Genomic DNA, 12,498 nt, shown 5'->3' with positions numbered 1-12,498 from the left:
CGACATGTGCTCCAGACCCTGCACCAGCTTCGTTGCCCTTCTCTGGACACGCTTGAGTAATTCAATGTCCTTTTTGTAGTGAGGGGCCCAAAACTGAACACAGTAATGGAGGTGTGGCCTCACCAGTGCTGAGTACAGGGGTAAGATCCCTTCCCTGTCCCTGCTGGCCACGCTATTGCTGATACAAGCCAGGATACCATTGGCCTTCTTGGCCACCTGGGCACACTGCTGGCTCATGTTCAGCCGGCTGTCAGCCAACACCCCCAGCTCCAATTGGCAGCTCTCCAGCCACTCCTCCCCAGATGACTCTGAACAAGTTAAATATTTTGGAAGGATAATACCACTGCCACTACTACTACTGCTAACAACCTTTCTTTTTCGTTAATGACATTCACATCCCAACTTCAGGATGCGAGAGCTGTCCTTGAAATAAAGAGGCACTTCAAGCTAATATAGTACAATCTAATGAGCTGACGCCTGCGAGCAGTTGGTGGCTCCAAGTTGAGGCCTGTAACAATCAGTGATCCATTATACCTTAAATATTAAGAAATTCTTTTACCAAACAATGTTTAACTTTGTCGTTAACAAGGCCTAAGTGATCAAAATGTACAGAGAAAATATCCTAACCTTGAGAATAGATACATCCTGGAAGAAATGCTCAAACAAGGTGGATAAGAATCACAAAATCACAGAATCAACTATGTTGGAAAGGACCTTGAAGATCATCTAGTCCAACCATTAACCTAGTACCGCCAGTTCCCATCTACACCATATCTCTCAGCGCTATATCGACCCTACTCTTAAACACCTCCAGGGATGGGGATTCCACCACCTCCCTGGGCAATCCATTCCACTGCCTAATAACCCGTTCTGTAAAGAAATACTTCCTGACATCTAGTCTAAACCTTCCCTGGCGCAACTTGAGGCCATGCCCTCTTGTCCTATCACTTGTTACTTGGTTAAAGAGACTCATCCCCAGCTCCCTGCAACCTCCTTTCAGGTAGTTGTAGAGGGCGATGAGGTCTCCCATCAGCCTCCTCTTCTCCAGACTAAACAACCCCAGTTCCCTCAGCCGCTCCTCATACGACCTGTGCTCCAGACCCTTCACCAGCTTCGCTGCCCTTCTCTGGACACACTCGAGTAATTCAGTGTCCTTTTTGTAGTGAGGGGCCCAAAACTGAACACAGTAATCGAGGTGCGGCCTCACCAGTGCCGAGTACAGGGGTAAGATCCCTTCCCTGTCTCTGCTGGCCACGCTATTTCTGATGCAAGCCAGGATGCCATTGGCCTTCTTGGCCACCTGGGCACACTGCTGGCTCATGTTCAGCCGGCTGTCAATCAACACCCCCAGGTCCCTCTCTGACTGGCAGCTCTCCAGCCACTCCTCCCCAAGCCTGTAGCGCTGCTGGGGGTTGTTGTGACCCAAGTGCAGCACCCGGCATTTGGCCTTATTGAAACTCATACAGTTTCATAACAGTCACCATGAAAAATCACTTTTGTTTAGAAGGCAATAAACCTCTCATTCTACACATGCAGTACTTGGTTATAAGTAATCAAAATAATTCAATAATAATGTGGAAAAGTGAAAAAAAGTTACTAATTTTAAGAATTAAAGATTAATTTGATTATTGCAATTCCAGCAGAGTGCTTCAAGCAATAAATAGTCTTCAGAGGGATGCCATTTACCAAGACAGCTGGGAGGACAAAAATAGATTGCAACTAACCTACTCACATTGTACGTAGAACAGTTGCAACATGGAGAATGAAGGCAAGGTAGCTAATGTCAGTAGAGCTTTCTATTTCCACATACAGAGCAAGTACATAGTTCTCTCAAAGTACATTTTATAAAACACATCTCTGTAGTGCACCAATACGTTTACACAGTATTACCTACCAAAAAATTATTTGCCCTCAACAACTGTTGTTTTAAAAATGTGTAACATTTGACCCTACGCCATTGCTGTGATTCTGAATCCTGATGAAAGGATCACACTAGCCCTTGATACACGATTTGCAACATTAAAAGCAAAAAATACTTGACATTTAAATTCACTGAACAATTATTCTGATACATAAACCCAGTGGTTTTCCAATCCAGAATTTTTAAGAGATAAATTAAAACATTCCAAATAGCCCATGCTGACAGCTCTTTGCTTGCAATTAAAGTTTAACATTTCAACAAAAGTTTAAAACAAAAAAAAGATACAATACCTGAAGAAGGTCACTGAGGTCAAGTAACATGTCTGTGAAGAAGTCAAGGAACACACAAGCTTGTTGAATGTGACAGTGTTTCTTAATTTCATTAGCAACACAAAAAAAGGAAGAAATAATCCCAGGTTTAACTGTCAAAGAAACCAAATACGGACTAGGGACGTACCACTTCTGCTAACAGTCAACATCCAGCTAACAGCTCAGGTCCCCAGAAAATCCTGCCAGCACCCACTGTATTTACTGCACAAGTTGTCTATGTGGAGTGATGGTCTCGAAGAACAAGCCAAGACCTTGTGTGACTTAAAATACTCACCATATACTGCAGCCTAAGGAAGACCCAATGATAACAAACGGTAACAGCAGCAAGACAGAATACTCTTATTACACGTCATTTAAGAAGATAAAGCATCATCAGCCTCCTATCCCAGCTTAGGAGCCCAGGATCCCAGAAAAACAGATGGAAGAGTGAACTAAGAAAACACCACTAAGTTTCTTTTGTCCTCTTCTATGAGGACCTGTCAAATCGCTGGGAAGAGAAAGCTCTTTGGCTACTCTTGTTTCGGACCAAGGAAATCCACTGTTACCTTTGAGTTTTCACTCCCTCCATCATATCCAATGCTGCTACAACAAATATTAGGGCACTGTCTAACTACTCATTATGGGCGCACTTGGAACTTTTAATAGTTAAAAACAAGCCAGAACCACTACAGGTTTCCATTAGATTTTACTGAAAGTAAGCACACGTATAAATATATTGTCTTAATCATAAACAAAAAAGAAAAGAAAAACCCACACCCTTAAGCTTAAGGTGCAAAGGTAGCCTTCTCGCTGCTATGAACACACACATGCTGGATCTCCTATCAGCTACTCAGGTGTGGCTTACACCTCATAAAAGGGTTCCAGTTTTACCATTAAAAGGAGTGTCAAAGTAAAGTGTGAGAGAATGCCGGGGGGGGGGGGGGGGGGGGGGGGAAGGAAATGTGTATGTGCAGGTGTATGTGTGTTTATGTATGTAGCAACATGTTAAGAAATCCAGTATTAGAAAAAAATACAGGGACATCAGTACAGTTCAGCACATCATGGTAGCACAAGTATTAGCGTATGTTCTTCTTAGAGTATGCCAGAGTAATATAGTACACATTTCTCCTAAATATTATATGCCGTGGAAGGAGAATAATTCAGATAACATAATCAGTTTATACATAAGCATTTGCCTTGCTAACAATTTTTATCCTTGAGCATTTCTATCCTTAGTTTGCATTTGAAATTGTATGAATTTCGTACTCCAAATTTGTTATGAAATTCAATATATTATGTTAATATTATTTGGTGAAAGTTAATTTTAGAATTAAAAACCAGAGCATCACTGGATATTTAATTATCTGAAAAACTCAGTATGTCTCTGAAAAAATCCAAAATCTATTATAGATAATATTATGCAAGACATTAATCTTAAATTTTAACACAATAAGGAAATTAGTAACAAAAACAATCTGTAAAATATACAGCTTAGTAACCTACACAGAGTAATACTGAATTCAATGCAACTTTTTGGTCAAAGTAGTGAGAAAGGAGAAAATTGAAAGACTTTAACAATGCAGTTGCCAAGGAACCATAATTGTCAGCTCAAACAGATCTAGGAAGAAATCACTATCAATTTAATGGTTGAGAAATATTTGAGATCTGAAAATGTGCCTAGCTCATTACTGACTCAAAGCATCTGGTTACTCTATGGCCACCCTGAGATACCTTCACTGCTGAGATAAACTAAAATTATCACTCATATCTGATAGATTTTATCACAATTTAACAAAAACAACCAAAACCAAACAAACAAGAAAACACCAAAAGAAAAGCAGCTCATAGGTTACTGAGGCACCAAAGTGAGCAACTGAGTGGTCCTAGAGTCTGTCTTCTATCACGAGACAGAGGAGGAGTCAGAAAGAGCATCAGTGCCAAACGCTAATTCAGATCTTAGGTGAGGCAGAGAGCTGCTTTTCTAACCTAGGCATTTCAGCTACAGTCATCAAATCTGTATACCAAAGTATCTTTCATGCTCCTCAAATAATTGAAAACACTCTGGTAGAAGACCTAAACTTAACACATTGCATGTTCTTAGGCTTTATTACTGTAAGAAAAAAAAAACCACACCACCACCTTTTTGTCCAAGTAGAAACAGAGATCATTGCATGCATTTATAACACCACAAGATTTAGTGCTGGGAAATTCACTTGCAGGGTTCGGGCAACTCTGACGCAATTTAGAGCTACGCTATAGATGCTTTAACAGACAGTTGCTTCGCTCCTTAGAGAAGTTCGTTCAAGTGTCCACTGAAATTGTAAGCAAAGGTCACAGTAAAAATGTGGCATTTCTGGATTTCATTTAAGGTAGCCTCCAGCAATCCCTCTCCCTGAGTAAATGTGTAGCTGCTGCAGCAAAGCAAAAGGGAAATTTGAGTCATGCAGTAGCAATGGGTTGGCCTTCACTGTGAATATTGTGAACACAATTATCAGCAGGAAGTAGTTGTAAAAACAGGCAGTTGTTTTCAAACTCCTTTTCAGAGTTGGAACAGTTCAGGAGAACATACAACAAAAGCTGAAAACAGCAGATAATACTTAATATGTATTCAAAAATTATACAATCATAAGATAAATGTTTTCTTTGAGGCTGAAAAACAACGATAATTTCACATACAGAGACTGCTAGCACATGGAAAAGTTCTCAACGGGATAGAAAGCTACTGATACTGTAGATGTACAAAATAACAGGACATAAACAGAAGGGGACTTATGTTATAAATGCACCCAATTAAGAAAAAAGGAAGAAAAAGCAAAAAAAAAGCATTAACAGTTTTAACAGCTTTTCCTTTGCTGTTCGTTCTTTAATTTCACCAAGTTATGCAATTGACTGTCCGTCACTAGAAACTTAAATCAAAATGAGATGAGTCTAAAGGCTTTGCTTCAAAAGATTTAATTCAAGGGAATCCTTTGACCAACGTGATGCAAGAGGTCAGACCGAGTGGCCAGAACACTCCCTTTCTGCCTTTATAATCTAGTAATCTCTGGATAATATGAGAGCACCATGAATCACAGTAATAATGACCTAATTCTCAGCACTAGAGGAAACAAAAGTTCACGATGAAATGAATAGTACCAGAAACCTAAACCCCCAAATACCAAAACAAGCATGCATTTGTCTCTCAGATAAACCTACATTCTACATATTCCAGCAATCCTGACGCACTTATATACAGTGAAATCCCCTTGGTTTTCAATATTAACATTTAGCAGGAAGCAAAACTGCCATCTGCCGAAGTTATATTTAGAGATGCAGGAATAAATTGTGGAAGATGCTTTTAATAACAACTATCATTTACAATAGAGTCATTCTCCCCCTAAAAAAAAAATAAATCTTTATTTTAGTGTCTGACAACCTACAATAATCAGGAAACCTTCAAACAGATTATTTCATGCTACTGTGTCAACATTCTTCCACTACATAGTCTGTCATATCTGGGAGATACAGACACATATAAGCAGCACAGAGAAGACAAAGAGTCTAGTATTTATTTTTTTTTAGTTAGTTAGCTTTCATAAATTACCCTCAGAACTTCAAAAATTATTTTTACAAGCTTACTACAAAATCAGCCATAGCACAGAAAGAGGACTAATCTCAAGGAATCATAACTGCAAGCCACTCAGCAGAAATCTGACATCCATAAGAGCCACGCTGCCCACTAATGAAGCATTACCTTTTTGCAGTTGAAGCTAGAATACATTGTTTCTAACAAAAACTAGAAATAGATCCATTAAATTTATAAAATATTTAAACACAAAGTCCCTCTCTGTACTCAATAAGAGCAATTCAGATGGCTGCAAACAAAAAAGCAAAGTTTAATTGATGCCTGCTAGCTGATGCCTGCACGTTGAGGCCTGTAACAATCAGTGATCCATTATACCTTGAATATTAAGAAATTCTTTTACCAAACAATGTTTAACTTTGTCATTAACAAGGCCCAAGTGATTAAAATGCACAGAGAAAATATCCTAACCTTGAGAATAGATACATCCTGGAAGAAATGCTCAAACAAGGTGGATAAGAAACATCATCTTGGCTGGACAACAGAGTTGGGAAACATCCAAGGAGAAGAAATTGTCCTCCAAAGACTTGTGACCATAAAAACGAAAAAGGAGTAGGGGTTAACTCCCCAAACGACCACCGACATCCACGCAAGACCCCCCCGCGCATACGTAGTGTAATTTTACAAGACCATCATTATGTAAACGTAATTGATAGGGAGAAAGGTGGAGACTTCTTGGAAAATGCATGAATATTCATGTCTTTAAGGTATATAAAGGATAAACTTCTGTTTCAGTGCATGCACGTTAGGTGGAACAATCCCCCGTGCATCCAGCGCTGCAATAAAGAATGCCTGCCTTCTAAAAACTTCAAACTAAGTCTTAGAGGGTTCTTTTGAGACCAAATTTACAGTAACATAATAAGAAATATGACTGAAAAGCAAAAAGATTTCTGAATATTAAAACAAATTTTTCTCAAGGTCTAAATGAAATGAAGTATTTACAATGTCAATGTTACGGTTCTGTATAAGCTATAGAAGAAGAGATGGGAACTTCCCAGAAGCACTTACAGTAACAAACACACGGAGATAAGACAAAAGGGAAGGTGGAGATAAAAGTGGAGCGATATCAGGGTGAAAAACTAGTGACAGCATTTGGTTGGCTCTGAAACCCAATTTTCCACCTTTCAGTTCTACACCCAATACACAAACTTCCCTTTCCATATTTTAATACACCAAGTGATTTCTGATTATGACTTATCACGATTATATCTCTGCTGCTTTACAAACTTTCACCATTTTAATTAGCAATTAATTAACAGACTGACAGCACTAATTGTTTAAAGTAAACACATCTCTTCCCAATGACACTGAACTAAAACGATTAGAAAATAATAAGTAAAACCAATTCTTTTGTAGAAAACTCATTTCTGATAACTCTAATAAAAGCTCTGCCTTGAGGCTGAAATCTTACAGAGCCAGGTTTCCAAAGTTTCTTAACTCTGCAATTTTGTCTGTGCAAAGAAGTCCACATAGCACAGGCTGCACTCGAGTATACAAATAAAAACAGCATTTAACAAATCTAACTGGTAAGCACAAGTGCCATTTTTATAAAAAGCTATCTTTATTTATGTGTAGATTAATGCATGATAAAAAAAGAATTGCATTTTGGTCCGTGGGGTTTTTTTCCCTTCTTTGCACACCGCTGCATGTCTGTGTTTCATAAAACTGTGTTTTTCTATGTTCTGTATTCTAAAATCCTCAACTTAAGGAGAAAAAGCACTGCCACACTCCTTCCTCAGGTAAATTGGGATGTTTCTCCAGCAGTTCCCTTTCAGCACGTGCAATGTCACTACCTTCATAGTTAAGACAAAGTTAGCTGCAGTGATTCAGCATCGTACAACCACCTAGGCAGTTTATTAAAAGGAGACAGGCATTTCGGGCTGCACTCAGCCTGCCTGGTTTCATGGCATTAACTGAAAGGGTTAGAAGTGTAGCTTTCTGACTCGCCCAAGATCTGAATTAGCCTCTGACACCAGTTCTCCCCTCCTCGATCTCCAGTGACTGCAGACAAAATCTAGGGCAACTGGGCTGCCGACTGGCGCCACAGCCGGTTAAACTGGATAGATCCAAAGCCTGCAAGCTACATTAACCTTCAGACTCCCCAATGCATGTACAGTTCAGTCTTTACTAAATTAATGCTGTAGCTTTTCTTAGTAATTGTCTTCAGAGTCAGTCCCATTTAGAGGAAGATTTTCAAAAGCACGCCAGGCTAACTGAATATGCAGCGAGTGTTCAGCACTTTTGAAAACGCTGCCCTTGGAGAATACGGTCTTCAAAGGATTTGGGCTAGGCCATATTCCTAGTGTTACTGACTTCAAGTAAATAACCTGCTTTGTGGGATACTGAAAAGTATTTACACACTCGCATGTAAATTTACAACACAGCACAACAGAACCAAAGTAAAAAAATACATTTCTTGTCCCAAAATGCTTGTACAGCAACTACCAATATTCTTTGCATCTTTTATCCATCTGATATCCTGAATAATTGCACTAGGCTACTGAAAGATAATCTAGTTAGCATATTTACTTACGGAAAAGAAAATCTGGGCACAGAATGAAAATGTAAATATTAATTTAAATGTTTTGATAGACATGAGGTTAATCTTCAGCCTGGATAATGTGACCATGTATAAATAACAGTTGGCTATATTCAAACAACAAAAAGTCTCCAAACAAGAGAGACCCCATTCTCCTGAACAGTAAACTGAACAAGTGCTGGTGAGGGAAAACAAGAGAGGTTGCTAGGAGAAGCGAGGTTTAAGGGAGAAATTAAAAGAAGAGTGGGGCTGGCAGACAAGAATGGGAGAGAGGCACCAGGAAAAGAGCAAAGCTCAAGCTGCAAGGGAAAAAGAAACAATACTAAATAGTAAAACCACTGCAGAAAACATCCTGGGTCTGAAAAGAGTTCCAATACATAAGCAGGTAAGAAATTGCACAGTCCAAAAATCTGCACAGAATGACAATTTGACAATAAAGTGGGCATTAAAAAAAGCAGCTGGGAAGGAGGACACCAATAGTAAAGATCTAAGTAAACGCAAAGCAGTTCAGTTCTCTCTCTTTTCCCTGTGTACAAAGTCTGTAAAGGTTATGACTCTTGTACCAACAGTGAAAGGATAGTTTCATAAAACTCAGAGGTGCAGATCTGGAAGAACTATTCTGAGATGACAATTGGGTATTCAGCACAGCAGCAGCACATACGTTGGGAAATGTGAAGCAGCTGGCTTGAGACAGAGAAGTGGCAGAAACTAGAAGCAGAGAAAAGTCACTGCCAGCTCAGAGGTGGCAAAGGAAAAACAGCACTGTTGTGACCCTGACACTCTGCTTTTCAGAAAACTCCAAATGGAAGAGTTTAGAAAGATGTAAGAAAAAAAAAACAAGCCACACACAAACCAAAACAGAATCATCTCAGCCAGTCTGCCCCAAACTGGCTTGATTCTAGCCCATTACCACTCCCTTCGCTGGGCTGCTATTTGTGTAGCAATGTGGCAAACCAGCCTAGGGAACTGTCTGAGATAAGGTTTGTTTTGTTTTGTTTTCCTCCTGTTTTCAGTTGGATTAGCTTCCCAGTTCACATATAACTGGACAAACACCTGGGCTGGTAGAAGCCAGGGGATGGACTGGGGGTAGACTGAGCAGGCAAGGGCAAAGCAAGATAACTTCTTTCTGAAGCCATGCCAGCTCACACCGGCTTAAAGCATTTATCAAAACTAGAGCCTGAGACAATCGCTCAGTCACCCATCCCACCTTCTCAAATTTCTCTTTGTAACTCTGTTTGGAGAGTTCTCCCCAGCTTGCTCCAAAATACAAAGACCTACCTTATCTGAGAGAGAAACCTTAACACAAATAAGGGGCAAAAGTCTGCAGAACAACTGCTTTATAGTAAACCAAAATCTTATAAACTGATAACACCTTCCTTGTTTTAAGTACATACACAGTTCCTGTGCAAAAGTTCACAGCACTGCTCTGGTTTACCCACAGTAAACACGCAGCTAAACTTTTCCAAAAGTAGCATTACAGTGCTCAATTAAACCAGAACAAAACCAAATTCTGTAGATACAGAATGTTTTATATTTTCCATGCTAGAAGCCAAGCGTTACATCTTTGCTTTCATACCCATACTGAGTCTAATGCACCGGTATTAAGTGCTCCTCAGAGAATTATTTCAACAGACTTTGCTGGGATGGGAGTGCAGCAGCTGCTGTACCCTGAGCTGGGACATGGCAGAGTTTGCACAGAAACTCAGACACTGCTTCCCTGTCAGTATCTGTGAACTTGATTTATCTGTGCATTGGCATTATGTAATATCTTACACGTAAAACAGTGTCATGCATTTAGCGGAAAATGTCTGACACTGGAGACTTTTAAGAAAAACTATAGCTTCAAAAAAAAAAAATTGCATCCCTGCTCTTCTGAGGCTGCAGACTTCTTAATGGCCTTTGGTGGGAAGTACAACAATCGGATGTGTTAAATTTCCCATTCTCAAAGGCCTTTAAGAGAATCATATCAGCATATGTCATGTAACCCAATGACAGAATAAGCCCTTCTGTATCAGATGCCTGTAAGCACATACCTGGAGAAACCCTTCTTTACTTGAACTGGATACTTACTGCCATGCACCAAAGGGAGCCCTTGAATTCAGAGAGCGGGCATTACAGGAAAACCTTTCCTCCTAATGGTGTATTCCTGTGGATCAGAAAACCTCAGGTCGGCAGGTGGGTGAGCTCTCTGCACTCCCACCCTCCCTCACACCTACAGCACTTTGTTGGAAAACTCCCAGGCGTAGTGGCTTCACCGACACCGCCAGCCCTCTCCTGGGGCACAGACTGAGTGACACTTTCACAATCGCTACCAAACTGTTAATTACTAGTTTTGTAGTAATCAAAGCAAGTTTGATTAAAGGCATTCCAGTAATTCACGGTAACTCCCCCAATCACCTCTTTGTTACCAAACTTAACCACAGCATAGAGCTGAAAATTGGGTGCTTAGGACTAGTTTATCAGCAGTGCGGGTCAGGAGTCAGGACAACACGCCACTTTTACACTGGCTGAACTCCTCAAAGCAGTCTGGTTTAGTAATTTCCAATAAAATAAATAGGAAAGCATGGAGCTAAACAGATGCACCGCATCAGTGGGTTGAAAAATCCTCAACCCATGCTTTCATTTTAAGAAATGCCTAAACTAAATATAAAGACTTTTACATGTTCACTGTAGCTGAAACCTACATAAGTCATAACAGCACAGACATATACAGAATTTTATTTTTTACTAAAGAGAGTTACATTTTCTAAATTTGGCTTGCCTTATGGTTCATAAACAGCAGCTTATCCCAAATGAGTTACTAATAAAGCATTTTACCAAATATAGAATAATGCATTTTGCACAGGCTATGCTTTAGAGTACCACTGTAAGAGTGTTCAAGGGAAGTTTATTTAGCAGTATGGGAGTAGAAAACCCACATTACTTCCTTGGACAGTTATCCAGGTACCTTGGGATACAGTAACACACAGAAGCAACTGAGTTAGCACATTTGAATCTACCAATCTGTAGACAAGACTCAATACACAACCATGTATTCACTCCTACTTCACAGCAAGGCACAAAGAAGAGATTACCTTTAGCTTTCACTGGGGGGGTGAGAAGATACTTTCACTTCCTGAGAGCCCAACTGAACAGGGCTCAAGAAGAATTAAAAAAAAAAAAAACAAACAACCGAAAAACAAGAACTGCAATAGCTTTTCTAAAGTTAAAAATAACAAATACCAATTTTAATTACCTTTCAGAGCTAGAGACAAGTGATGCATCATACTTTGAAATGGATACAATTCTCAACACGACACATTCCCCTTCAAGGACATAATTTACTGGATTTTAAATTTAAAACAAAAATTTACCCCCAGAAAAAGATTAAATTTGGTCCTTGAACAAGTATAACACAGCAGATGGAGGGACGAGTTTACATGGCATGGAAGAAAGATGACGTATCTGATATTTTAAGGTAGATAACTTTCCAGAGAGTTCAATTATAAGAATAAATCTTTGAGATTATCTATTGAGCAGGGAAAATACAGTCACAGGCATTCTATACACTTTGTATTTTATTTACACAAAAGGGTGGGAAATAAATGCTTCCCTTTTGGAATCAGTTTTTCCCAAGAAATTGAAAGGCATAGCCCAGATGGATTCTAGGCTGTGCCTCAGGACACTGGGTTTCTGTTTCCATTTTTTTCTACTGCCCCACAAAAAAACATTTCATCCTTCTTTATCATGTTTTTATAACGAAGATAACAGTTTCTTCTTCCTCGGTAAAGTGCTCTGAAATATTCCGATTATCTTACTGTTATAATACTCATTTTGACTCTGGGGTTCCTAAGTCTCTCCAAAGGGTCAGAGAAACAAGCTTTCAAATCTATTTCAGCTATAATCTCCCAGTAGGTAACTAATTTATGGTCAACAATTATTTTTCAGACCACCTTCTTGCCTTTGACAGGCCCAGACTACATCCTTAGATCAGCATGTTGCATTAACGAGCGTGTTTATGATACACAAATCAACACAGAAGTTTGTCCTCCTGTCCAAAACATGCAAAAAGGGCTTAAGAGTTAAGTGACATCCTGAGCTTCTTATAATACAATGAGATGCAATGTGC

The 12,498-nt window shown here is 39.5% G+C and overlaps 1 protein-coding gene across 3 annotated transcripts in view; it reads right to left on the bottom strand.

The window, feature by feature from the left end:
• Positions 1-12,498, bottom strand: part of BRF1 (BRF1 general transcription factor IIIB subunit) — a 179,327-nt gene that overhangs the window by 105,043 nt on the left and 61,786 nt on the right. For 2 of the 3 annotated variants that reach the window (XM_074820977.1, XM_074820978.1), the window contains exon 4: positions 2,212-2,243. The exons of the other annotated variant lie outside the window; for it this stretch is intronic. In XM_074820977.1, coding sequence (XP_074677078.1) covers positions 2,212-2,243 — 32 coding nt within the window. The remainder of the gene's footprint in view (positions 1-2,211; positions 2,244-12,498) is intronic. 3 annotated transcript variants of the gene reach the window in all.

The sequence above is a fragment of the Strix aluco genome, chromosome 4 (assembly GCF_031877795.1).
Source record: "Strix aluco isolate bStrAlu1 chromosome 4, bStrAlu1.hap1, whole genome shotgun sequence".
In the NCBI taxonomy this organism is placed as follows: domain Eukaryota; kingdom Metazoa; phylum Chordata; class Aves; order Strigiformes; family Strigidae; genus Strix; species Strix aluco.
The sequence above is the reverse complement of the archived record's forward strand: the minus strand, read 5'-3'. Positions and strand labels throughout refer to the sequence as shown.